Below are 27,984 nucleotides of genomic sequence, written 5' to 3'. Positions count from 1 at the left end.
AAAAAAAAAAAAAAAAAAAGGGGGTGAGGTGGGGCTTACAACGAGCTTACCATGTCCAATGTTCAGAACGGGGCTGACGTCAGCATACAGACGCTTTTACTGGAGAAGTACCACACAAACACGTACGGTTTGACCTTTAATCGATGGAGGAGAAAGATCAACAAGAGTCACGCTACAGAGGAGAAATAATACAGAGGGGGTAGGTACTGAAAAAACCATCTGAAGACAAATACACCACATGTTCTTTACAATGGATTATATGTACATATTAAACTTGTTTTAGGCAAAACAAACAAACAAACAAAAAAAAAAAGCTCTTTTTTTTTTCTGAGAAAACATACACCAGTGAAACGTGATCCGCCCTTTGTTAGTCTCATAGTTTCTGTCTGCATATGTTTTATACAAAATAGACTTTCAAACAATATTTGGGTAGTGCAATTTCTTAGATTCAAGCTGGTCGATTACTTTCACAAACAGTTTGTGTATGAAAAAAGCCCAAGTCCTATCCTATTCACAGTATCACACAATTTGACCAAAGACTTGTTTAAAAAAAAAAAAAAAGAAAAAAGAAAAAAATGGGGTTGTGGGACCCGCTGAAGAGAGCTGTACATTTGTCATCTGAGAGCTCTGGAGTTTACACTGACATTATGTGTAATCTGTCGCCTTTGGTCACCTTGTACTCTAACATTAAATAGGCCGTTTGTGTGAGTGATTACAATTTCCTGAATATTTTCCCCCAAAAAAGAAAATCTGGCCTGCAGAGATAAAAGTTAGAAGTGAGATCCCCTGTATGAAAGTAGCTTATACTGTGTTAAACAGGATGGAAAAAAAAAAAAAGTAACAAAGGTGAAGGTGATAAGATTATCTGTCTTTTCTATTGCATATTCAGTTGTGCACAAAAATGTAAACAGGATACATTTTTGGGCAAGATGAGGCAAGTGTGCGATTTCTTATATATATATATATATTTATATATATATATATGTATATATATATTTATATGTATATACATATATCTATTTCTTTCTCTCTATATATATATACTTGGAAAGATGAAGAGCAGCAGCAGAGTTTTGGATACACTGAATGTGAAAGTAACCCTCAAAACAGGTAGGTAGCAAGGATGGTTTTCATCTATTCTGGTTAAACCTCAGAGGAAAACAGAACATTTTGTTAAAAGTCTACAGACGGTATGAGCGGCGGAGGCAGATTCCTTACAACTTTGCACATCTGTCAACTGAATTTTTAACAATAAAACGTCAAAAAAAACAAAAAAACAAAACACAGAAGTAGCCACGCGTGCGTGAAGCTGTCGGATGCTTTTGGTTCTTCACGTCGGAGCAGAAAGTGGACATCAATGCAAGTGTGAATCAGATCATCTGTTTTTAAAAACCTGAGCTCTGGAGCAGAGTAAAACATATATAGGTTGCTTTTTTATGTATTTGGGATAAACATTGAAAAACAGTTCACTTTGCCATGTTTTATATCTATATATATATATATGTATGTTTATATATATAAAAGTGAGCAGTATGTATATATATATTTATATGTAAATATATATATACATATATATATATACCGTAAAGTCTTTGAGACTTTACGGTATTTTGTATTTACTGCGAGCGATCACTTGACATATTTTGTTTCTTTCTGACAGCTCACGACATATCATCTACAGATAACAGTTCATATCTAATTTATTAATAACTCTCTAAATATCACATTCATAGTAAAAATCTTAAAGTAAAAGACAGATCGGGAGTCAGGAGACACACAGACGACAAGCTGCGCAGATTAGAAGAGAGACGTTGCAACGCATCAATCTGAAACACCGACAGACAGTTCCCCCCTTTTACTGCGTGGGACTGAAGGTCAGGCAGCTCTGGACTTCTTACTCCTTTCACCAGCTAAGTGTGTTTACGCTTTAATGCTTGGATTTGTCTGAGAATTAAAAAAAAGAAAAAAAAAAAGAACAATAAGAATACTGACCGACTTTTAGCATCCCTGAAAATAGACAAAAACAGGAGTTTGGCACTGGAAAAGAAATAAAACAGGAAAAAAAAAAACAGTTCCCAGAGAATAAAAAGAATCAGTTCTGCCTGCCTCTGCAGTCAGTAATGGGACTCTTTTTCACTGCGATGTGGTAACTGATGCAAAGTGCTGTAAAAAAAAAAGAAACGCAGCAGGGGGAAAGGGGCGGGGCGTCGAGGCACGGCTACGTAGCAGACAGTCCGAACACATGCAAAGGGTGCGGCACACATACACGCAAACTTTAGGTCAAGTCGGGCTGCAGAGGCAGCACAGGGGGCTTTTTATCAGTTATCAGCATCTGTTCACGTGATCGACCAAACGCCTGACCAAAAGTGCCGTTTTATTCATTAAGCCATTACTTATTCTGTTGAAAAGGATTTCATTGATTTCTGGGGGGAAACCGTCGTATTTGTGTTCTTGCTAAGACCTGAGATTAATACACATCATGTCTCTACAGTAATGCGGATTTCAGGATGTATATTAGACACAGAAGCAGCACGGTACTGGAAGCCCTTTGCGCTACATGCTGCTCGGAGTCTTTGAGACTTTACGGTATTTTGTATTTACTGCGAGCGATGGAACACCAGAGCGGATGGCACAGAAAACCTATTTTATCATTTCAAAGCAACGTTTAGCGGTACAATAATCTGCACACCTGTGACTGGGAAGGTTTATCCATTACCTTGATTCCAAATTGTCATTATATCTGCATCGCATTCAAATTCACATTTTATTATAAGTGCAGTGCTTAATGTAGAATTTTCTTGACAACAAAAAGACGATTTATTTATATAACTATATCAAATCAGGCATAATGACAGCTCGAGTATTAATTGATTATATCGATCTCTGAATATTAATGTGTTTTTTATTTACAATAAGTAGCTCTCTAGCCTGCTATTGTGCCACACAGAGAAGGACGATCGGCCGGTGGAGACCAGACGTCTCATCTCAGTAAAGAGACGGTCGATACCAGAGGTAAGAGCTTTCTTCCTCTCAGACGGAGTTCACTTTTTAACGTTCTTAACTTGGGCTTGTAGCAGAGACATGACAGTAGTACCAATCTATATCTTTGCAAAAAAACAAAACAAAACAGTTTTCGCCCCCAAAAATGAAACTATTCCTTAAAGAAAACGAAACGTATGCAGTTTCAAGAATAAAAGGTACCCTTTAGCCAATTCTTACAAAGAGCAAAGTTTGTACTGCAGAGGAAGAGTCTTCAGAGGAATTACGACTATTTATACCAAAACGATTGATAAAAAAAAAGAGAGAGAGAGAAAGGGTGGAGGACGGTTATTTTCTATTTGCTTTCAGCAGTAATAAATCTACAGATATTAGTACTTCCGAATATCAAAAACGACAAGCTTGCAAGCACAACAACACATGCCCTTTCACTTGTGATTGAGAAACACACGTATCCATCACATATTTTTCTAAAGATTAGACTACCGGGGGGCGGGGCAAGATTAAAAAACACTCCACACTTTTCCATCTTTAAAGTCTTTCTCGAAAGACCGATATACAACACCGAGCCCGTCTTCACAGTCTTTTTAAAGCCTTTCGCCGAGCGCCAAGCGCTCGCGACGCACCGACAGCGCCGGTGCGCGTCGGGACCGCGGGGAAGGGAAGCAGGCTAAATATCATTTCTTAGCGAGAACAACGACACTTCTACGCACAGAGGATGGAGCGAGCTGCCATTTGTAAAGATAAACAGCCACTAGAAAAAGAGAAAAGCTGCAACTGCGTGTAATATATAAAAAAGTACAATCAACTTATAATGAAGGTAGATGATGAGAGAGGTTCACGTAGAGCAGGAAAAAAATGGCTTAGATGATATTCGAAGCAAAAAAGGCACATCTTTTTCCCTTTTTGTAGTTGACATGTAAACCTGGAAGAGGTCTGCTTGTGGGAGGACTCCATTAGCTAACAGGCCCACACAACTTTATATGTTATAATCAAAGCAAATAAAATATGCTTTTGAAAAAAATCACTAGAAAACTGTTGTTTTTTTTTTTTGTTGGTTTTGTTTTTCGCTGTCGTCGTTGTATCTGTGCGACTGAAAAACCATTTTTGTTACAACCTCCTATAAAAACTAAAAGTGGAACATAAACAGCCTACGTAATAAGAGCGTGTTATTCCGATTTGCTGCCCCCTTGGGCAACGGTGACCTGGAAAAGTGTATAAACTGTTACTTTGAAAATGTAGAAAATACTATCAGAACCTTTACATAGATATTTTGTTGTATCTATTTCAGATATCGCTCTGAATTTCAAGGTAAGACACCTGAGACAACATGAATGTTAGCCTATTTCTCTTTGCTGTTAGCTTCACAAACATTTCCTATTCGTTATTAGACACTACATCTTAGCCTACTCAACACAGCGAAACGTCTTGTGCTCGCGGTCTGGTTCCTACACAAACATTGCTTCCCCCGCGGCCCCCCTCCTCCTCCCCACCAGACCCATCAGCACAGAGATGCTGCTAGAAAACACCGCTCCCTACTGGTGTAAAGTCCTTTTCGTTTGTTGCTCTTGTCCGACGGGGGAGTGGGGGAGGAGGGCGAAGGGGCGGGGGAGGTTTTGTCGGGCTGGTGAGGTGACGTGGTGGGAGTTTAAGGCATTGTTGCTGCTACGGGAAACAGTCACTTCTGGTGGAAGAGGAGAGGTTTGACGCTTCCGGCCTTGAATTTTGGTAGCTGATTGCTGATGATCTCGGCCAGCATCTCGGGGAACTCCACGCTCAGGAATTTATTCACGAAGGTGTAGAAGCAGAAGCTGAGCAGTCCGCTGCCCATCTGTGGACACACGACAAGAGGCCGTCAACCAATCGCGGGTCACACTGGACGCACGCGGAAGCAAGCGTTTTTGCACATGCGTCGGAACTGCTTTCGACGTTTTGTCATGCTAAAGGCGCAAACTTCAGTGTATTTTCTGGGATTTCAGGTAAGAGGGCAGCACAAAGTAGCGCATTATCGTGGTGAGAAAGAAAATATACACGGTTTCTAATATTGTATCTTACAAATAAAATTAGCTTTTTACTCTGATATCCCCAAATAAAATCAAGCCTCAATTTGTAAGTCACCCAATTGGTAATTCCTAAAACTAAAAATAGATAATTTAAATAAAAAACATTGGAATTGATTGTTGTAGCTTAACAAAAACAATAATATGATATTAACAGTTGTACTGGGTAAACCTTCAATCTGTTCAGTCATTACTTCTTTAAGTTTTCCTTTTACAGGCATTTTGGAATGAAGCCTAAAACATAAAGGAGATTGTTTAAAGTCAATATTCCCTAATATCGATGAAAAAGTCCTACTTCCACTGGAAGATTATTTCATGTCACAATATAAGTGGAATAATCAGCCAGTGAGAGCAGTAATTTCTTCCTAAACCCAGAAATTATTTACTAAAACTGATTTTAGAAAGATTTTCCGTCCTTGAACAAAGGCTGAATAATTAAAAACAGCTGACGCAGGGGTAAAATCTCTGTCATCAAACAGCACTTGCTGATTTTCTCTACAGCTGATGTGAATCCAAATATTCTGTGTGCGTGTGTGTGTGTTGCATGCCGTACCTCGTGCATGGAGTCCAACAACTTGGTGAGCTGGTAGAAACGCTGCCAGTTCTGGCTGGAGTTCTCCTCGCGCTTCACTATGGCTTTTCCCAGCTCTTTGATGTACGACATGCGGATCTCGTCGAACACCGCCTGGCTCTTCAGGCCGTCCTTGGGCACTGCGGGAGAGGGGACACTCAAGGTCAACGCCTGACGCAGGAAAATATTCAAATCAAACCACGTTTGGTGTAGTTCCAGTTTTACTAGACGAGACGAGTTAAAAAGAAAGACGAAACCTTTTCTAGTCAGAAAACTGAAGGAATGTATTGACGTAGTTTATGTTGAATCAAAAAAAAATAATAATTCAAAATCAATTTTTCATCGCAATTTTACATGACGTGCTTGTTTCATTACGAAAAATTAAACATGCTGAAGTTTGTGCTCATACGATTTCAAAGTGTTAAAAAGGGTATAAATGATAAGTGTGCTTTGTATTATTGTTTGCATTTATTCTCAGCGAAACGTCTGACCTGTGCTGAGCAGCAGCAGGACCTTCATGCACAGGTACTCCTCGTGGGAAACCTGCAGCCGGACGAACTCGCTGGAAATCTTCAGCATCTGCTCAAACTGCTCGGCCATGTAGGGCAGCTTCATCCGCTCCCTGGTGGGTTCGAACACAAACGGGCAAAAACGCACAAACGTCACTCGTGTGATTGATCCAGGGGGCTCGGTGGCCCCATCAGACCTGAATCTGGGTGATTCTTCAGTAAATTAAAACTTAAAAGGAAACGGGGAATAACAAGAAAATAACAAAATCAGATATTAACAATAAGCACTGCAACTTTCGTGTATTGTAAAAAAAATTAAAAATAAATAAAGGACGGCCCTTTAATGCAGCCTTTACTCAGAAAGCACCAACTAAGTGCTTTCTGAGTGTTTCAACATGGAGAGACGCAACAGAAAGCTGCATGGACCAAAACAATAACATGACGCCTAAATGTCATTTTTAGAGTCACACTAAAAAGCTACATTTATTTAGTTCCTTGAATGACTCAATCATAAAAATAAATAATAGAAAAAAACTGTGAATCGATGCTTCGCTTATGTTATATAACCGAGCAAAACACGAGGCAACGTGTTAAAAGTCAAACATTTGTAATAAAAAAAGAGAAGTGCGCAGCGTCTACAGGCCAGGTTCCTGCTACTGTTAGATGAGTTTCTGCCTCAACAAAAAGTGAATATAATACCGAGCCTTTGGCACATCTACGTCACAAATAGACCCGCTTAACAGAGTCCGTCAGAACTGACTTCGTATACGGATGCGTTTCTAGTATTTGAAACGGCTTTAAGCGTGGATGTAATCAGGGTTTGTTACCGAAGCGACATCATCCTGCATCGTCGTGCATAAACTGGAAGCCACAAGTTAATTGGATCGACTTGACATGACGGCCTGAACTAGAGCCACCCACAGGCAGAACCGTGTGGTGGCTCTGAGGATCTCCACACACGGATTTAAAACATTCCCCAGAGGACATTTAGTTAAGGTTTACCAACACCAACAGCAAATTTTTTCCATCGTAACTTAAGTGAATTTTTAACATTTCCAGGTTAGATGATGTGTGAGGAGACGACTTACTGCATGCAAATTGATTCCATGTCAGTGAAATGTTTTGCTAAGAAGACACTGTTGGACTCAGGAAGGTAAAAAAAAATATTTTTTTTCAGAGATTCCTGAACCTCGACAGAATAAACCAAAGTCCTCAACTTGTTGCTACAAATATCCTGACAACTCAACTCTGGACAGGTGAATGATTAGCTTGTTTAAAAAAAGCACTCACCTCCCTCCAGCTCTCATCATTAGCATTTAAAACACCAAGTAAGTGTGCAGCGCTTACTCATTGATGACGAGGTCTGGTGCGAAGCAGAGCATGTTGCCGTCGCACTGCTGGTAAGACCTCCAGCCCAGGCTGAACGACATGAGGAAGAGCCAGGAGCACTGCAGCAGGGTCATCTGATCATCCAGGTGCAGGTTTCTGAAACCTGGCGAGACGGGGGAAAAAAAAAACCGCACCGTTAACCCGGGATCAGCCTCGACATTAAAAGTTCCTAGCAGCAAATTTGACGCGTGCCAGTGCCGTTTCAAGTCAAACCGCATCAGACAACCTGGCAGAGCCTTGGCCCACTTCACGGCGGAGATGACCTGCCGCCCGCCCAGCCTGTTCAGCGTGGTCATGAGGCGCGTGGACGTGTCGGGGAGTGTGCCGTCGTAGCCGGCGTAGATGGTGTCCGGCTCGATGGCCTTCAGCAGGGACAGCATGGTGGGGACAAGCTGGGGCATGCACTTGGGCACCAGCGAGCGAGCCTCGACCAGCGGCGAGGGCATCATCTCCGGCGGGTTGCTGCTCTGGTTGCCCTTTAAGCGATTCAGCTTCTTCGTTTTGCGAGCTTTCGGACAGAAAACGGTGGAGAAAGACGCAGAAAGACGTCAAGTTACGCATTAAAAAACGAGAATGTACGACCTGCTTCGGAGGCTGCTTGGTTTGGCGGTACCTTCCAGGTTCATGCCTGCCATCAGGCATTTGCGGAAGCGGCAGGCCGGGCAGTTCTTTCGCCTGATTTTGTCAATGATGCAGTCGTTCCTCCCTGCACACAGGTAGTTATGCTGGCCTGAGGAACACAAAAAAAACAACCTGTTAAACATATTTATATGTCAACGGCAACAGTGTTTCGGTCAACAGGTGCAGCAAACACAAATGCCAATAATCATCAGCGTCGTCGTCGTACCTTCCACTGCTCTCTTGAAGAAGACCTTGCAGCTGCCGCAGGTGAGGACTCCATAATGGCACCCGGAGGCCTCATCAGAGCACACCAGACAGATTTTATGAGTCCCGCTCTTTCCCTGGGTCGTGGATGTCGGAGTGCCCCCTTCCTGTCTGGAGATGGAACTGAAACGTGAGAAGGGAAACAAAGACGAAGAGATTTAGCGGCTGAAAATAGAGACCTCAAAGGAAACTTCGTTCAGTCTCCACTTGCAGCTCTAAACGCTTCAATAATAATGAAAAAAAAAAAAGACAAACTTTTACTTGCAGAGAAAGTCCCATTATGCTTTTTTTGTTTATTTAACTGTAATATATTAAGGTTTGTGGTACCATTTAAATCCAGCGGTTTCTATAAACCAGCCTGCCCTCCTTTGATCGAACCACAAGCATTTCCAGCTCCGGTCCACTCTGGTTTTGGGGGATGCATTCTTCCAAGCCACCACTAGGAGATGTCAGGCTTTGCTGCAACCATGCGCCAAATGTCAACACCCCTTTCAAGCCCAGTGGCCACAGCAAAAACAACCACACACCGAAAGGATATGGAGTCTCTGACATACAATACTGTGCATGTCTGGGTGGGTGTGCATGCTGCCTCAGTGAACCGGTTTAAATGATAAATGTCTCTAAGCAGAGGCTCTACACACCAACAAACGTCTGCAGGGTTTGAATCGGGGACGTTTTATTCACTTAGTCATACAAAAAGAAGGTATGAAGCAGGAAAACATCAAGACAGAAAGAATAAAAAAACTTGCTAAGCTTCACCGACAACACACAGCGGTCAATAGGTCTTCTGCGATACATGTGCAAAAAACATTGTTTACTCAGCTCACCAAACAATATCTGGCTGCGCTATGTACACTTCAAATTTCATTAAACCAAGAGCAACACTGTAATAAATTGGATGAATAATTCAACATGGTCAACATTTAAAAAGGTGCCGCTGTATAAGTTGCACTTTCAAACATTTTATTTTGTGAGTAAATGTGTCCCAGCTTGATATATAAAAGTATTTTTTTCTAGTCATCACTGAAATGGGTCCAGCTTCAAATTCTCTCAATTCCTCCTCTCTTCAGACTATTTTAGTAGATTTCAGTACATTATTCACAACTTACTCCTTCCGTACACGTCACGTAAACTTTGCTTTTATTCCGTTGTCTTTTCTTTTACTTATTTAAACTGATCTTTTATCAAACATTTACAAAAAGGCAACTGGAAACATATTGCATAATTTAAGTTATGTCACCACTTCAAACTAACATTTTTCTACATGTGTTTGTGATACAAAGAGTACAGTTTTCCCAAACAAAGCAGGTTGCCGGCCTTTACCGTGATGTTTAACAACGAGAGGACAGACAGAGAGGAAGACTGTCTTGGGTGCTGCAGCTTCTGGTCTGAAGTTATCTGCTCAGACAAAGTTCAAGTCTCAGACAGTCATGAACTCCAAAAGCAGAGCAGAGCTTAATATTACGCATTTTTGCAAGTTAAAAAGAGAAAAAAAAACAGTTAAGAAAATGGACATGTTGAAAATTATTCATGCTCTTTGCAATAATCACTCTAAAAAATCATTACTAGCATTATAACTCTGTGCATGTCTTCACTGTTCACTTTATCTTTGAGCTCCAAGGTTTTGACGTCAGGAAGCCTCCTTGCCATCACCCTAATGTTTAGATATTCTATTAGATTCAAGAGTTCCCAGCTGTTGCTGAAATTACAGATTAAACATATTTGACGTCTTGTTTTTAATTATTCGGTACATTTTTAAGCACAACCTCGCAAACATCTTGATTTTTATTTTTTTCAAAGCACTCCTTTTTCCCTTTTAATTAAAATATGTTTATATTTCTAAAACATATTCTGCAATTGAATATTTGAGATGTTGAGAGTCATAACATTATACATTTTTAGGTGGAATAAAAATCAACTATGCTGAATTAGCTGCAAAGATATTAAACAGAATTTCAATTTATTAAAACATTTACAGCCTAAAACGTTGCCCTGCGGTTTTTATCTACGCAAAACTAAAACAGACAACAGAAGCAGCTAATAACTAAACTCAAATACACGTCCAGCGTATCAAAACAAAGAGAGGCACTGAAAAGGACTGCAGCGCCAAGAATTCAGGGAAGCCCAGCTCACTTTGGTGGGTTGTAATTCAAGAGGTTACGGCTGAACGGAGGCTGGAGAATTAACCGTAAAGCCTCTTTTGTTTTTCCAGTCGGAGAAGTTAGTTCTCGATCCACTTTCGCCCTGGACTTGTTGCCCGTCGAAATTGTTGATACGCGAGCGCAGAGACGGATTAGGTAGCAGCAAGCTGGCGCATCGTCTGGGCCGACAGCGAAGGCGGTTATCAAGAGACAAATCAACATCTGTGTGCAGGGGGAGCCGTAGACGGCAAGCTGTGAGCACAGGCTGGCACAAACCCACCTCTGTTGGGTCAGCCTGAACAAAGTGGTCAGTGGGAGCAAAACCATGACGGAGGGAGGGGTCAGCCACGCGAATACATTAGCTATAATCTACGACTTTATCGTCGCGTGGAACTGAATTAATTAACTGCTTACGATCAAAGAGAAAAACCACAAGCACATTCAAGGCCCTTTTTAGCTTTTAGCCGCTCTGGCCAGTGATCCGCTTCACAGAGATGAAGATAACGACGGTGGACGAAATAAAGGGGGAACCAGTTTGTCCTCTCAGTCAGCGAGGTGGTGTCGGCTTTGCTGCAGGGCTTTCAGATCCTATTACCTCACTCACAACACGCTCAAAACAACAACAACAACAACAACGACGAGTGCGCGCTAAATGAAGTCACCGCCGTCCAGCGCGCGAGCGGACCTCAAATTAAGCAGCTTACGTTGCAACTATACCATCAGACACAGAACTACAAATCTGTCTGTTTGGACCGTCGGAGGCAAACCGCTTGAAGCTGCAGAGCTCTGTGGTGAGACCAAATTTCCTCTTTCAGAAACCATCTGTATGAGTTAATGCTCGCTGTCAACAGGAAGCTCTCGCATTCCCCGAGAGTTTACTATCGGCCAGAAGATTACAGCCGCTCCGAGACGGGCGTCGATTTTGTCAAGATTACCACACAGAAACGCGGCTTCTGCTGTTTACAGCAGGGAGATCGATCACAGGTTTATATGGGGGGGAAAAGGTTCGCCAACAATAATCCCAGCGTCCCAGTGCCCTGCTTACCAGTTCATGGTCACCTTTTTAGCCCCAAGGGTCACTAGTAAACGCAAAACACGTTTTGTTCCTTCACTCATTCATGCCTGAAGCTGTCTCCGGATTCTTAGAACCACAAACTTGGACGTGCGATTGAATTTTGAGAAAAAATTCCACAACTTTATTTTGATGAGAATAAAGTAGTGGTAAACTGGTAACAAAAAAAAAAAAAAAAAAAAAAGCTTCACATTTTTAATATTTTCTAAGAAATCTAAATCTAAAAAGTGTGGAGTGCATTTACCTTCCTCCGCTCTGAGGTAATCTGTAGAACCACATTTCGCTACATCAGCAGAAAACAGCAAAGATGCTGAAACACTGAATTATTTTAAATCCCACCTGTTCAGAGCTGCCTAGTAATAAGGGGAACGTTGTTCAGCATTCTTGAGGTGTATTTACTCGATGATTTTTCATCGTGGCATTACAACATAATGTTTGCTCCTTTAAAAAAAAGCACTATGAACTGCATTGTTGCTGAAATGTGCTCTACAAATAAACTTGACCTCAGAGTTTTGGGGTATGTCTCTACATGTTTCCCCGTCTTGGGAGAAAATATTGCCAGTTTTTCTTTGTAAAATGTCTCAAGCTCAAACATAAGCCTGCACACAAATAAATGCCACACATTTTGAATGTTTATTAGTAAATTATTTCGAAAACCATGTACAGTCCTTCCCTCCGCGTCACAATCATACAAAACTTTGTTGTTCCATCACATAGCAATCCACTGAAGATGTGAGAAAACTGCAACCTAACTTGTCCAATGCTCTCGCTTTCAACCGTACATGTTTTAAGTACAACGGCTTTCTACGCGAAGGCGACCCAACCGTCTCTCCATCATGCCTCTATGAGCAAACGGAGGAAGGCAGGGAACGAGCTCAAGGAAGTGCTTCTTTCCCGAGGTCAGACCAACCAAAATAGTACGGCAGGAACTGGTCTGCACGCTCTGAATCATTCTCACACGCAGAACAACAACACAGCTGCAGGGAGGGCAAAAGGAGACAGTCTGACTGTGTTCCGCTCCGAAAACATCTGCAGCGTGCGCTCGCAAACGCTAAAAAGAAATGCGACGGCGCACGCTTTGCATGCGAGGACCTCAATGTGCCACCTGGCAAACGTAAATAGTGTAAAAAGTGTTCACCTTTGTGAGCCTCTTAAGATGTCAAATGTTTTATGGCCGTCTTGGCCAACGACACACGGGGGCATTAGGAGGGGAAGCATGTGACACTCCGACACTCCAAAGAGCCGTTGTGTTTAGACACTTCATGCAGTAGTTATGCATAGGCCACTATTAATATATCCCTCAACTCTATTGTGTGAGAGCAAGGCTGCATGCAAGTCATATTTGTCAGCATCTACTAGTTTGAAGGGAGCTGGGTGAGGCTGAATGAAGTTGTGTCATTTCTCTGTTTGTTTTCTCAGCACACGACGGTGATGAACTGACTGGAAATGATTAAACCTGCGGTGAAAACAATTAAACTGCTACTGAACTTTGCACGTGTTTATTCTATATATATATATATATATATATATATATATATATATATATATATATATATAAAACCTAATGACTATTTAAGTAATTTACTACTGGCATGTTCTGCTGATTTTTTAGTGAACCGCTTAAGTCTTTTTTATACAAGAAATACATTAAAATATGCAAATAAACAAATAATTCAATCTGCTGTAAAAGAAGAAGGAAAAAAAAACATTTTATTGTCCAAAATGCAATAACACAGCATTCCTTTAGTGTTTGCTTGAACATTGTAGAAGAACATAGTTTCTGCAAATTTCCTTCTTTTTTTTGAGAGATTACTAAATTAGTTGCCAAATCAATTCGTCACAATTAATCATTTCAGTTCTAATAAAAATAACAACACAACTTAACAAAGTCATGCTATTCCTACCGTAAAAGAAGAAGAAATGTGTGAAATGTTACAATATTTAAAGTTTTTTTTTTCTTTTTGCTTTTAAAGTGACAGGGCCAGAGACTAATGAACTGGTATTCACAAATGAGAATGTGGGTGATAAATAATCACCTTTCATCCACAGCAGCCCTGCTGTATTTACAACCTTGTTTCGATTACCTAATTATTATTATTTTTTTGTTGTTGCCCAAAGCAGCAGCTACTGCTTTGGCTTCAGAACCACAGGAGGAAACCGAACATGATGAAGCGAAAGAAAAACAACCCCAAAGGATCCGAGTTTCCACATTAGTTTCCTAAAGGGAGCCGTTAGTAACAGTGTAGATGGGAACCTGCTTCCTGGTCTGTAAAATGAATTGAAGGCTGTCTGCTGAGTGGAAACCTATCGTCCTTAGCTCCCCTCTTTCCCAAGTTTCACTTTGCTGACTCATCAATGACAGGGAAAAAAAAAAAAAAAAAAAAAACAAGGAAGAGAGGCAAAACCATCAGACAGTTTTCTGCCTCTCCCAAACCTCGACACAGCAACAAATTTCCAGAGTCCTGCTTATGCTCAACCAGAACAAGAAGTAAACAGAAAAATGAAAGCGGCGGCTGCACGGGCATGCAGCGCCAGTGTGAAAGCAGCTGGAATGGCTGGCATTTGATCCGGTGCATTCACTCGGCGCCAGATGTGGGGAGGCGGGAAGGAAAGTAGGTCAGAAGAGCGAGAGCTTCGTGCAGACGTGCAGTCGCCTCTGCCATCGGCGGCCCTAATGACACGCCCACACGTGCACACCTACACATGAATGCACGAAGACAACAAGCGTGCATCTCGCGCACACAAACACACACCTAAACACGCAGGCTGAAGCATGGAGGTGATTTACAGCAGCTCAGAGTTTCTGCTGACAGACAAGCTCCCTGCCCTTAGTTGCAGGGAGTGAAGATGGACAGACACAAAGTGGCCGTCACAGAGATCCAGTGTGTTCAGTTTTCACTAACAAGAGTTGGCTTATGTCAGAGGTCCGGAGGGGGGCTGACAGAGTCCGACTTAACTGGTTAAAATGCACAAAGAACATTGAAGCATCCAGCTCAGCGTTTCTGTTTGTTGATTCAACAGGACTTTGACGTTGAATCAGCAGCAGCGAGCAACTATTAGCTCATACCTTTATTCATTCATGTGCGGTTTAACGTTATGATGCTGCAAGTGAAATGGAGTTTTAGCAACAAGAAAGTGTTCAGTGCAAGAAAGCACGCACAAAGAGGCCTGAAATAGCAGCGTTTTGCAGACGGGTGACTTATGAAGCATTCGAATATTTACTAGAAGAGCCGTTCAAAGGGAGGTATTGATGTGGCTCAGGGGAAGCGCTGGAAAAATCAAATAAGCTGAGTGGACCTGAACCAGTTCTGAGCGTACTACAGCAGCAGTAAAACGTTAGGAGAGGGGAGAGACGGACAGAGAGGAGACGAGGGGGTGTGACGCGGCAACATTTGCTCCTCTGACCACGCGATCAGCAGATAGCGAAAGCCGAGAACCGCCGACACTCTCACGCACCATGCGGGCTTTATATGAAAACACACAGCTATTTATAAAACCCCTACGGACCAGAAACGGCTCAATCAAGCTGGACGGCATCGGAGCGCTGCTTAAATCACCAGAACTGCTTCATTCACAGATTTTTCTACAACGCCAACGTTCATTCAAAGACAAAAATAATTACCGGATAATTACCAGCTCTACTACAGTATTGGGCTCTGTTAGTCGTTACGAAGCATGCGTGTTCAAGTTACTGCAAAGTCCTGGAAACGCCACAGCTGTGGAAAAACAGCCGCCGGGCCAACAAGCATACCCACATAGAAATTACAGCAACAAAAACGGTTTTTAAGATATATTTTTTGTTGTTGTTTGTTTGTTTGTTTTAAAAACTTAAGTAACTTCTTCGTGTTCATGCAGGGGTTTTATTGATTAAAGAAAGTCAATAACAGAAGTTGAGACAAAGCGCAATATGGTCGCTGGGGTGTAATCCACTTTATTATGCTTCCCCCCACCGCCCACCTCTTTGAAGCTTTATTAAACAGTGAGTCAGTCAGTTTCTCAGAGCATACCCAGTATTCCCGTGTGAGAAACACCCTGGAGTTCTCCCACCACAGTGAGATCTCTGACTTGTCCAGGCACCTCGTCAGGCGGCCTAATTCCAGACGGCAGCAGGATCTCACTTACTGCGACTCTCTGCTTCTGCATTGCTGCCTTTCAGCAGACCCTTCCCAAACCATCTGCTGTTTTCTGTCAGTGGTTTTGTTAAATAAAAAGGGAACGTCTGAATTCATAGAAGGCCCCGTTAGACACACCTGATCAGTAATGTGATCAAAAAAGTGCAGTTGCAGGGGGGTAAAGCGATATTGTTTCCAAAAAATACATCATAAAAAAAAAAATATTTATAGAAGCAGAAGCTAAATTAAAAATAAATAATAGGTGATAATATTATTTAAGTCTAATTTTTTCATTTTCGTCACTCATCCCATCAGTACAGGAGACAGACGGTGTTATTCCATGTAATTAATAAAACGATCAACAGAGGGAGGAATAAACTGAATCCATGACCCTGCTACTGAAGGGCATGACGGAAAATGCTGAGGATACATTTACGGTTTATAGATCAATAGACATAAGTACAAAGTCATGACCCTGTTTGATGCAATCACTGAACTCATATTAAATGTTGATCTTTTTAAATGGCTTAAAGAAGCTTTTGGACAACATTCTTCTCTGTAGCATTAAAAAGATCGGAGTTTTTAAATGCTGAGGAACTGGGCTGGGAAACATGGGATAATGTTGAGAACAAATACTTCTAATTTTGAATTACAGGTGATTAAATGCAGTCCAAGTCTTTTAGTCCTCCGGTTTAACACCAGCAGTTAGCTAAAGAACAGATGCTAACTTGGGCTGTTTTCACAGCGAATATAATATTAGGCTTGGTTCAATTTGGAACCAAAATTCCAACATTTGTTACATTTTCAGCTGGTGCGGTTTGATTTCATACTGTACTGAGTCAAATGAACCAAACCCTTTGAAAAACCTGTTCCCCTCCTCGTCTGTGGCGGCATTTCACCAAGAACCATCAAAAAAAAATGACACAGAGCCAACTTCCTTCTTCGATTTTAGCTATTTTAAGAGTTCTCTTTTGTCTTTAGCAAAAGACCGCAAGACATTTTTCCCGCTAGCTCTAGAAACGCGTGTGTGTTTTGGTTGTATGTACTCAGAATGCCCTGCACTTTGTCCGCCTTCTGCCTTTGAAGCGGTCTCCGGTCCGCTTGTCGTTCATACATGCATCCGCATTGCACCAGAGTTCACTTCGACCCGACACCTAAATTTTAAGGAGAACTTTTTTTAGTCTGTATCAAAGCTTGATTATGCATTCACACCTCCCCGAACCGAACATTCGAGGCAAACAAACCAGTTTGGTTAAGCGAACTAAACAGGGCTGGTGTGAATGCACTCTGCTTTCATAACTTTACCAGACAACGTCCAGCTAACGTACTCATAGCCCTTTTGAAAAGCAACCATTATTTAATTTTGTGTATCTGTAATGATGTATTTGTTAGCACATAAAGTCTAACCAATACTTTTAAAGCAATATTTTACAGAAAAAAATCCTCCAGACTAATTCAAGATGGGGTCTTGTATTAACAAGTAGATGCAGTTGGCGCTGTTTATCTTTTAAGACTGCTGTAGGCTTGAACAATGCATAATAATATAACTTTTACAATAGCAGACAAGCCTCAAGTTGGTTCAGGTAGGTAGGGAATATGCTTTAGTTACTTGATCTTGCGTAAAAAACCTGAGGCGACAAGCATTGTGAAGTGAAAACTCTTGTGAATTGCACTGAATGAGTTACCACACTAACGCACTATACAGGCTGCCTATTCATGTAGCAGTAATACAGAGGTTGTTGTCCTAATTACGCCAATAAAAACAGCCGAACACATAAAACACAAGATCCAGCTACTGCTTCATGAAAGTCAATGAAACCACGAGCAGCTCGGCCAAAACTACACCATTTAGCTACAGCTACCCCACCATCAGGACGTCGCATCCTTACAGATGAGCTTGTTCTTTGTTAAGTTTTAACCAGCTGTTCTCTGCTTCATTAACAATTTACCATGTTGTTTCAGCTCCACTTAAATATTTAGAGGTATTGGCCCCAAAACTGAACTGATGCTGGAAATACAAGATGAACGAAAAACTCTTGAATAAGGTCGGCCACAAGGATGCGCATGAAAAACACGCAGTGGCTGTCTAACGCAAAAACAAAGCTTTGGTGAAAGAAATTGGTTGCATGGTGACACCCTTTAACACGTTGTAGACGCACATTATGATTCATTTTCAGCTTCATTTGTTAGGGGTATGTCTGGGTCCTGCAGCCTGACTTGGTGACATATCCCCACTGCAAGGTTCTCCAAATATCCCAAGTAATGAAGACATTTCTACACACAACTATTATCAGGTGACTCCTCAGAGTTTGTGTTAGTTTTACCTCTGGATTCAACTAAGCCATTGCAAAACCTTAATTTTCTTCTTAAGTCAATCTGTTGTTGAGATGGTTTCATATTTTCATTCCCCAGTGGTTTCTGTAAGCCAAAGTCCCTCTTTATCCTCAGGTTACTTTGCAGACGCATGAACGTTTGGCGTGAAAAGCTACTGCTATTTCGACCTACAGATTATTCTACCCACCGAGACAAAACGTCTAGTTTCGGAGCCTGGTTCTAACTGTAACCCGGTTTCCCCAAAAGGTTCCTGGTGCAGAGGTTTTTGTTTTTGAAGAAAAGGTTTCAGTCAAAAAAAAAAAGCAGAGATTACAGCAGATTTCGTTCTATCAAGACAATTAGCATTTTTAACCTGTTACAACTACCTAGTGATCAGTCCTCCCTGTCGAGTTAATGTCTCAAATTTTCTCCAATTATTGATGAAGTGCATGCTACGCAATTCTTTTGCACTTTGTACAGCGAGTTTATTTGGATTCTTCGTAAACTTTGTAACACCCACATTAAGTTGCAAACGTTTGCAAATAATTCTTCATTTTTTGAGGCTCAAAAAGGTGGTATTGTAACAGAGGCGTGTAAAGTTTGTGTAAAGCTTTGCATGCTGCTGCAACAGGATACCGAGGCAACACCATGCTGCTTTTGTCTGCATGTGCAGGAAGCCAGCTTTATAAGAGCTCAGCAATATAAAACACTTAATTAATAAAAAAAAAAGAAGAAAAAGCCCGTAAGACTTCCTGAAGACTCATGGTAGTGATCAAGCCTGAATTTACAGACCAAATAGCCCGCAGCGCTTTGTCTCTTTAATAAATATTCAAAACAGGTCTGCAGGGGCTGGGTAGGAAATGCCTTCCCCACAAACAACGGTTAGCAAACACAGGCCTAATAAAGAGCAGGGATCTTGCAGAGGACTTCGGTTTCGGCGTGTTTTCGCAGTTCCTCGCAGGTATTTCTTTTCACAACAACTCAGATTCAATCAGGTCACCTCACATAGTCGAACCAGTTAGCCCCTGATCAGGGTGTGTATTCCACCAAAAATGGTAACAAAGGTGACATTTCCCAGAGCAAATGATTCTTTATTATGTGTAAATAAGGGCTTTGTAAGTCATACCGCTAAATGACTTACAAACAAACAAAAAAATAAATATGAGAGAAATAATTGTTTACTGTGGTAACTTTGAGTCACTCCTTCGCAGAGTTACCATGTCAGAGTCTGAGGTTACAGCAGGTCGGTTATTCAGTACCAAGCAAGGACATATTTAGTAGGAAGAAGGTGCAGCACTGCTTGTGAAACTGAAGAGGAAAACCTGACAGAAACTCCCTGACGACCCTCAAGCCATTCCAGCCTTCGAGCCTCAGGATGAAGGAAAAACATCCCAATAAAAACAAACTTCCCCTCATTCCACACACATAAAACGCTGAACTTGGGCCCTGATATGTTTGACAGGGCAAACAGCGACATGCCCACCGTTAATTCAGCCTCACACCACACACAGGCGTAAGCCTAAGCTTGAACACAAACACACACCTACTCAGAACACAAAGACAGGGCGGTCTGAGCTGCACGTTAGGAGAAGATGAGGTGTATCTTATGTCTCTCTGCCCATCTGTTCCTGGTCACCTTGCAATCATACAGATGTCGGCGAGGAGTGAAGGTGGAACCGAGAATAAGCAAAGCAAACCACAATGTTAACACGAGGCCCTTTGGCGTGCAAACGCTAAGTTGATCGCTCCCTGTCAGATACTAAACCAGACAGGCGTGAATGTGAGAGCGACACAAACACGAGAACTGGTCGTTTCCACATGATGCCTCCCTCCTAACACTTTAAAGGGCAACTAAGTAATAAAGCTATGAAAGATGCATTGTTTGAGGGGGTTTGGGGGGTGTACATACTGACTATATGAAAAAACTGCAGCAGAAAAGTCAATGTGACGCTTTTGAAACAAGTACAGGAACAATGAGACGCTTTCATCCTTCAATACATCCAAAGAATTTTAATCTTATATTACGTGCATGAGTGATCTCTGAAGGTCATAATTTGTTCTTTCTACTTGTTAAACCAAGTGTGGCCATTGCACATGCTTTTGTGATGACACATGGATCAAATCTGTAGAAATCCTCAAGAAAAACAAAGAAAGAGAGAGAGAAAAAAAAGATTTCTTTTAGCTTGCAACTAATAATAAATTACTGCGACAACAGATGACCGTGTAGTGGAACAGGGACACACCATAAACAAGCAGACGTCCCTTTAGGCTCCTGCAAAAGTTAACAAAGTCACTCAGATCAAAGTAGGACTCCCCCTTTAAAAAAGCTCATCTTTCCCCTGATTGCTTGTAAGGAACCTCTCACCAAGCAAGTTCAGTCGGTTCATTATCTTATTTACGCAGGTTCTTTTCTCTGTGACGACGACAGCTTTATCTGTCATCAAGCTGAAACTCCAAAACCCAACCTGATATTTGCAGACCTTCAAAATAAACACCGCAAGCTTTTACATTACATTCAAGAAATGTTACAAAACAAACAATTTCTAGTAGGGATGCGCAGAATTTAGAGGTCTATTTTCTATCTCCAGGTTTCCTAAAAAAAAAAAAAGAAGAAAAAAAATCTCTTTAAAGTTATAGTGAGTTTGAATTGTCATAGCAATGTCAGTGTGCGCAATATTATTACCGCAAAGGATTGCTTGGATGAAATATTTGGCAGGATATTTTACAATAGCATAATACCTTCACATTTCTATATGTATTTGGTTAGCTAAATATACTAACTTCTCTTAAAGTTATGTACTGCGGCTCAATGTGCTAACGGCGGAGAAATAACTTGCCTGCAGGAAAACTGCTTATCCGCTGTCATCAGTTAGCCATGCTAGATAGCCTTAGCATTTGTGTCAGGCTACTTTACATCACACTGATACTGAAAGTAAGTTTCCCTCAGTAACATTATCAGCACTGAAAATTGTTGTCGCTGCAGCACGGTGGTGCTTCGGCAAGGTGCATTAGCTGACTGGAATAAGGACTCTTCTGAGTTGGATGAATTACTGTCACCAATTTATTTTTTTATTATTTCCTCTTCAGTTTACCACCCCAAATTTATTCCAAACATCTGTTTTTAAGTGATATTTGACTGGAAATTAAGCCATTCACTAACAGAATATAATTTTTCTTTTGCACAGATATATTATAGCACAAGCACATTTTAATTCTTGTTCGTTTCTCTGACTTAAGAAGTTTTTTTTGTTTTTTTTTAAGATAGAGAAAGAATATAAGATAAATGGACAAACAAATAACATGCATTTGATAATCACATTGTGAGTCTGGTTATTCAGTGTTGTCTGGGCTGAACTATAAATAGCATCACTACCATCACAACTAACATTTGTTTTAAACGCTTCTATTTTTGTACGAGCTTCTTATAGCGGGAGGAACTATTTCACTTCTTTCATTTTGAAGCAGCACAAAGACTACAACAGCAACAAGCAATTATGACACATAAACCATTTCACTGCACAGGGGTTATGTAAGCCGAGCAAAAAAACAATCAGCAGCCAACGGTTACAAAGCATGACAACACCCGTCTAGAAGCAAGCAACGAATCTTTCCAGGTTCGTCATCCGTCTTTCTATAAAAATTAGGAGAATGAAAAGGCAAACCTTTAAAAGCTGGCATCATGCATTTCAGGACAAAACGATTATTGAAATACTGCAAGAATCTTCTCTTATCAAAAGTAGCGGCGGGTTTAGAAATCAGAGTAAAAGAAGTCAGAACAACTTCGCAGATGAGGGCTAACTGTGGATGAAGTTTGACTTGACAGCTAAATGTTTCTTAAGCCACCTTCTTGCAGCTTTATTAAGAATGTATCAAGTTATTTCACTTCCACTCAAATATTTAGTGGTACCAACCCCAACATAAGCTCGACTGTCCCGGTCAGGAAGGGGCTGATTACCACTAACCGGTTTTTAAAATCTCCAAGTTAAAATTTGCCATCGTACCGCTCCCACAGATTGTGCCGAGAACGTTTCAGAGACCAGAGATTTCTCCGGCCGTAAGCAGCATTGAGAGACGCAGAGCTACCTATCCACCCAGGATACTGCTGCGCACTGCCAGTCAGCTGGCTGAAAGAAAGCTGCTAGACTTTTCCCATGCTCACAACAGAAAAGTTACGTTGTTTCCAACAGGGCTACTATCGACAACAGTCTGACTAAAACTGGATTAATCAACCCGTTTCAAATATGCTCCTTAATAAGCACTTAAAAGCTACACCTAAGTTTTACAAGTTATTGTTTTGACTTTTGCTGAAGCCTTTGTGTCACTATCAATGTCTAGTGATCAATAGGTGCCTTATTTTAGCAGCACTTTGTCCTCTTATGGTTGTGTTTTTCAGCTCTGGCATGACTCCAGTCATTTCACATCTATAATTCACCTCAATTCAACTCCTTAAAGCACAGCAAGCCTCACAACATCTGAAATCCCTGCCTGGTTTAAGGCCAAACTCTCCTTATATGCACATTTTGATGTCAAAGGAGCTGGAGCTAAGACAAACATTTTGATTTCAATTACTTAAAACAAACCACAAGAAGCTACTTTTGTTTTTTTGTTGTTGTTTTTTTTTTCTTCAAAATTTTGCAAAAAAAGGCTAAGTATAATGTATTTATTGTCAATCCATATTACAGGTCAGAGCTAAAGCATAAAGAACAAAAACGTTTCCTCCAAAAACTAATTAAAACAGAGAAGTCAACAGAAAAAACAATGAATGAATCATTTTTCAAATGTAAGACCATGAAGGTAATTTAAGACCTTGTATGGAAAGATGATTTAAGAGTTTGCATAAGCTCTTTATTATACAGCGACATACTCATACAGGTCCATTCTTTGACACAACTGGGCCTCATTTTAGTCACCATCATCTAAAGTGACTAAAATGAATTTTAGTTCTTCTATGAGAAGAACTAAAATTTCTGTATGTACTGTAATGACTTGCTGTTAAACACTAACTTGATCACTATTTTATCTTCTAAAGGCTATGCAGGATTAAATCAAACATTTATTTACCTGGCAAAGCTGGAGGAGAAGGAGGGAGAGGTTGAGAAAACCTCACTGGCCCTGCGGATTGCTGAGCTGTCGCCCTGGTTCCGGTGCCAGGCTCCACTGATGGTCGTTACTGGGAGGAACAAGCCAGACACGGGTTTCTGGTCCTTCTCCTGCAGAGCGTCGCTGTTTCTGGCGTTGATTCCAAAGTGGAAGCTCTGGCCTCCCGACGTGCTCACCCCACAGATAGAGATGGGGCTCGAGCCGCTCATTTGACAGTACCCTGAAGACGTCTTCTCCTTCTTAATCACGCCCGGTGTGCAGAGCTGAATGAAGCCGGTATCTTTTTCTTTCTTCACCACGGCGGGAAAAGTGGTTGTAGGGGTCAAAGAAGGAGACTTGGACTTGGACTCAAGTGGGCTTGACGCCTTGCTACTGTTGCAGGCACTGGCCCTGGTGGTGCCGACACTCTCGACCACGGAGGGTTTCACGTCCCTCTCGGTTGCCCCGTCTGCGAGCAAAGAATCGTCTGCCAGCGTGGACAAGAAGGCATCATCGTCCCCCACGTAAAAATCGGAGGGGGATGCGGTGAGGTCAAACTCTTGAAGGAGATCCAGACTGGTTTCGTTGAACAGTTTCTGGTTCATGTCCACGTCTTTGCCGATGTGGTCAAAGGCGTGGTCCAGATCGTTGGGGTCCTGCTCGCCTTTATCCATGGAGAAATCCTCCGTTTTCACAGCAAATAGGTTGGGATCCGACCCCCCGATGAGGGAGTCCATGGAGGACTGGGTAATGTCTGCCATGCTGGCATCCAACTGGGGCAGGACCTGATGCCCAAAGGTATTGAAAGTCTGCGTCTGGAACAACTGCAGCTCTTCAGGCCTCTGATCTTTGGTCAGGCCCCTGGTTTCTGAACTGTCAACCGAGGAACCGATCGTGGCAGGGGCTGAGGCAAGCTCCTCTGGAAGTGGGCTGTTGCTGAGGCCGTTGGTCACCTGTCCAGGCTGCATTAATGGGCTGGATGGAAGAACAACAGAAGGAGGAGAGGTGATGGACATGGCACTGTGAGGAGCCACCTTTAGAAGACCTCCCTCCTCAGGGCTTTCAGTGTAGACCAGTTTGCTTAGATGGTCATTTCTTCTGTACGCTATCTTCTTCACTCCACCTTGATCCATCTTTTGATTTGAGGAAGAAAAGACATTGTTAGAATCCCACTTCAGAGTAATTTGTGAATTTAACTATCCAGATAGCTGGAAAATATACAAACAATATAACTCTAGATATGATAACATCAATCTCACAGAGATTCTACAAAACAATGGCAAGCTATGAACATCAAAATCGGCTCAGAAATCTAGTTTTCTGAAATGAATCTGTAAGCTCCTTCTGTTTGCTATCTGAGAAAAAATAAAATTAAAAAAATCAAAGGCAAAGCCTGAAGGCTTAGATGCCTTGCTGGACTCAAAAGTATGGTCTGTCAGCTAATTTAAGGGTAACAGGAACATGTGTGGACATGCCAAGAATAAACAAACAGGTTCCTACAGACAGATTGTGTTGTTTGCTGAAGGTTTGGATATGATTCAAACTGTATTATACAATCAACTATGCGGCCTGCAAGGGCACAGATTTTACATAGGTCAGCATTTTTGCAAGGCTTTATAATTCTCTAAGATAACTCATCTATCTTCAAAATATGATATTTTTTAAGTTGCTTTTGGTCACAGGCATCAAGATATGCTGGGGTTTTTCACAGAGATGCCAGGGAAACTATATTTATTCGCCGTCTATACAGAACATGAAGCAATACAGCTTTCCCCTCCCTCACATGTTGCTGTCAATTGTTGGTCAGCTTGTGTTAAAAAACATTCCTACATTTCTCCCACGCCGCCCCTGTTTAAAAATATTTCTTATCACTAAAACAAGGACAGGCAGGCACGGTGTGGAAACTAAAGGAGCAACATGCGTCGTTCGTATTAAGGTGACGCCGTTGTAGAAGGTGAGAAACTAAAATTGGCAGGTCCCATAAGCAGCTGCCTGCAGGCTGGGAACCCGAGCAGATAGCCTGAGTGAGTGAACAGCTATATTGGTTTGTTACACTGTTACTACTATATAAAAAGCAGAATAATAATAATAAATTAAAAAAACAGGTGATAATCTGCATAATAAGCATGGTTACCTGAAAATATATTTTGATGGGATGGGCTTTTATTCTACGTTCAGGTTTAACTCTCTCTTTTACAAAGTCACATGAAACTAAATGGTTTATTTAGGTAGCATTAATATGACTGTAATAATAACCCGTGAGTAAGTTTTCTTTGCTAAAAGTAAAAATAAATAGATTACAATAATCATTTTTGTTTAAAATTTTAGTATCAATGACAGGATGCCATAAATCAATGATGTTTTTACCTACCAGGTAGGAGTAGGACGGTAATAAACATTAAAATCTCTCCAGTTATCAGATTTCCCAATATTTCCATAGTTTTGAGAGTAAAAAAATAAAAATAAAAAAAATCAGCAACTAAAGTTTAACAAAAGCATTTGTGGATAGGCTGCAGAGCAAGGTCTCCCAAAAACTGTCTCTACTGTGTTTTCAAGCGACTTAAGCAGTTTGCAGGGATCTTGTTATTCACTCTGTGGGCGTAACCTTTGAGCAATGCATATCAGATCTTGTACATTTTATCTGTGGCAGAAGTCAGGACCCCCCATTCTGGGTCATGGGGGTCTTGAGGTGATTAGGATATTTCTTAAACTGGAAAAAAAAGTGATGTGGTTGATGTATTGATAAACTAAAAAATATGAGAGTTCTTAATTTTGATTCATTAAAAAAAAATGTTTATGTGTATTTATTTTTATGCCTTTGTGGACCATGCGTCTGTTAAATAAATCAATCATCAACCAATAGGGAAAAAAAGCAATAGGATCAGTAATTGACTTGATGATCACTAATCAAAACCAATAACGAGGAAATAGGTTAATTCCAATCTAGTACAAATTTGTTACAGCATCTTTTAGAATATTTTAAATATTTATTACAAGAGTCACAAAGAGACTAAAAATAGCGCATGCAGTAATGCATGAGCTGTTTGTTTTATTTTGCCCTTGGCTTATTAGCTTTGCTTAGACACTTTATAGAGCCGCATTCTGGGTCATAAACCATTGTTAATTATGTTATAGGCCAGAGACCTATTGGTTAGCCATCATCTGCTTCATTACGTTCATTACAGTTTTGCGTATATACTGTACTAGCAGCTCGTTGGCTAATTTGCATTTCCTGGCTGTGCAGGAGCCTCGTAGTAAACAATGTGCATTACCGTGTAGTGACATTTCTTGGTAGTTCTCATGTTTTTACCTTTTATAGTTTCGAATTTCTTTCACCTCTTAAGACGGAATTGGGCTCCGTTTCATTTATTTGCACCTATAAAACCTTTAATTTCCCCCACCCCAACTACAAAACGTTATCTATGTAAACATCAACTCTGCGCCAGATCCCATCTCTTTGTAAATGCATTTCCTCCAAACAACTTTCCAGCAGGAGCTGTTAATCACACCAAGCACTGGAGCAAGGCCCGGGGCCTCTGGATCCTTTTGGACCCTCATCCCACTATGCATATTCAGCGGTCCTTACAACAGCATGACTGAATGGCTGGGTGAACAGCGGAGACACCCCCCTCCCATGGCGTTTGACAGTTAGCTTAGGCTATTTGACGTTAGTTTGCAAAAATAATTACAAACGCTCAGACACCTATCCTCATGCATTACACACTAACCATAACAAACCTAAACAATAAGGATTCAGCTACCAATTTAACGCAAAGATAATTAAATGTCACCGAAATCCGAGATGAGCTACTGTTAGCATTTTGCGAACTGCTAGCATGCTAGGCTGCAGAGTGGCTAAGAGTTAAAGTGGCTACATTTCGAGGGGCTAAAGGCTACCACAGGCATTGTAAGTGCATGTCTAGCTATTATTAAGTTATGTTAGTGTATTTAATCGTATGCAATAAATATAATAAAAACTATCATATTTACCCTTGATATGACAGGCTGCTAATAAGAGTCCACAGGTCATCAGTCAACATTGTTTTGGTTGAAAGTGGCAGTTCACAACACGCTGACTGATTCTGTTACTCCCCACTCGTCGTATCGTCGCTACATGACTACACCAAACAGCAGCACTCGTGAATCTGGGTGTGTTCTGTCTGCTTTTCAGTTTCCCGGGTCCGATTTTGCAGTGAGTAGTCATGCAAAAATGTCACACTGCCTGAGCTGCGCTGCTAGCCGCTGGGAAAGTAGGTGCTAACCTCCAGGAAAAACATACAAAATGGAGATCAAGGCAAGGCAGCTCCAGCGCTGACCAGCTTTCAGGGAGCAGCTCCGCCACCTGCTGGTCGGGGACTAGAACTGCGCGAGAAAGATCGATTCAGGGTCAGAGCTACAAATGGAAATCAGAGATAATAACCCAAGCAAAAAACACCAAACACAGCGATAATGGACAGAAACGGAACAATAATGCCAAAACGAACCGATTAATAATAGCATATCTCCAAGCAGCACTCCACAAGCAGACAACAACAGCAAAATTAGAACTCAAAACACAAAACTAGCTTTTTGTTGTTTGGCAATACCCAAAGACTGACACCCTATGAACAGCTCATAAATGCATCCATACCTCAAAACCTTTTTGCAAAGTTAAAATGACAAATTTAATATTAGGATTGTAGCACACATATATAACTACACAGAGTAGAGCATAATTGTCAGCCTTCAATACTTGAATTACATCTGCAAGTTTATTGGGATGTGTCTCTAACCGGCTTTGTATATCTGCAGACTGAAACGTTTGCCAGGTCTTCTTTGTGAAGCTGATTGCCAGTTAGAATTAGGCCAAGGCTTTG

The 27,984-nt window shown here is 41.2% G+C and overlaps 1 protein-coding gene across 1 annotated transcript; it reads right to left on the bottom strand.

Annotated features, from left to right (window-relative positions):
• Window positions 1-123: 123 nt before the first annotated feature.
• On the bottom strand, window positions 124-27,734 carry nr3c1 (nuclear receptor subfamily 3, group C, member 1 (glucocorticoid receptor)). Its single transcript, XM_008420058.3, has 9 exons — window positions 27,119-27,734; window positions 23,111-24,261; window positions 8,374-8,534; window positions 8,140-8,256; window positions 7,753-8,034; window positions 7,485-7,629; window positions 6,120-6,250; window positions 5,611-5,768; window positions 124-4,828 (listed from the first exon to the last, which is right to left on the bottom strand). Exons 2-9 carry the CDS (start codon window positions 24,259-24,261, stop codon window positions 4,676-4,678), a joined length of 2,298 nt encoding a protein of 765 aa, XP_008418280.2. The 5' UTR covers window positions 27,119-27,734; the 3' UTR covers window positions 124-4,675.
• Window positions 27,735-27,984: the final 250 nt, after the last annotated feature.

Source organism: Poecilia reticulata, chromosome 10, assembly GCF_904066995.2.
Source record: "Poecilia reticulata chromosome 10, P_reticulata-male-v2, whole genome shotgun sequence".
Taxonomy (NCBI): Eukaryota; Metazoa; Chordata; class Actinopteri; order Cyprinodontiformes; family Poeciliidae; genus Poecilia; species Poecilia reticulata.
The sequence above is the reverse complement of the archived record's forward strand: the minus strand, read 5'-3'. Positions and strand labels throughout refer to the sequence as shown.

Excerpts from the sequence above, each read along its gene's own strand:
- nr3c1 (XM_008420058.3), bottom strand. The coding sequence starts at position 24,261 with ATGGATCAAGGTGGAGTGAAGAAGATAGCGTACAGAAGAAATGACCAT. Across the intron at positions 8,257-8,373 it reads CTTCAAGAGAGCAGTGGAAG|GCCAGCATAACTACCTGTGT; the intron begins GTACGACGACGA and ends TGTGTTCCTCAG. Across the intron at positions 8,035-8,139 it reads GGCAGGCATGAACCTGGAAG|CTCGCAAAACGAAGAAGCTG; the intron begins GTACCGCCAAAC and ends TCTGTCCGAAAG.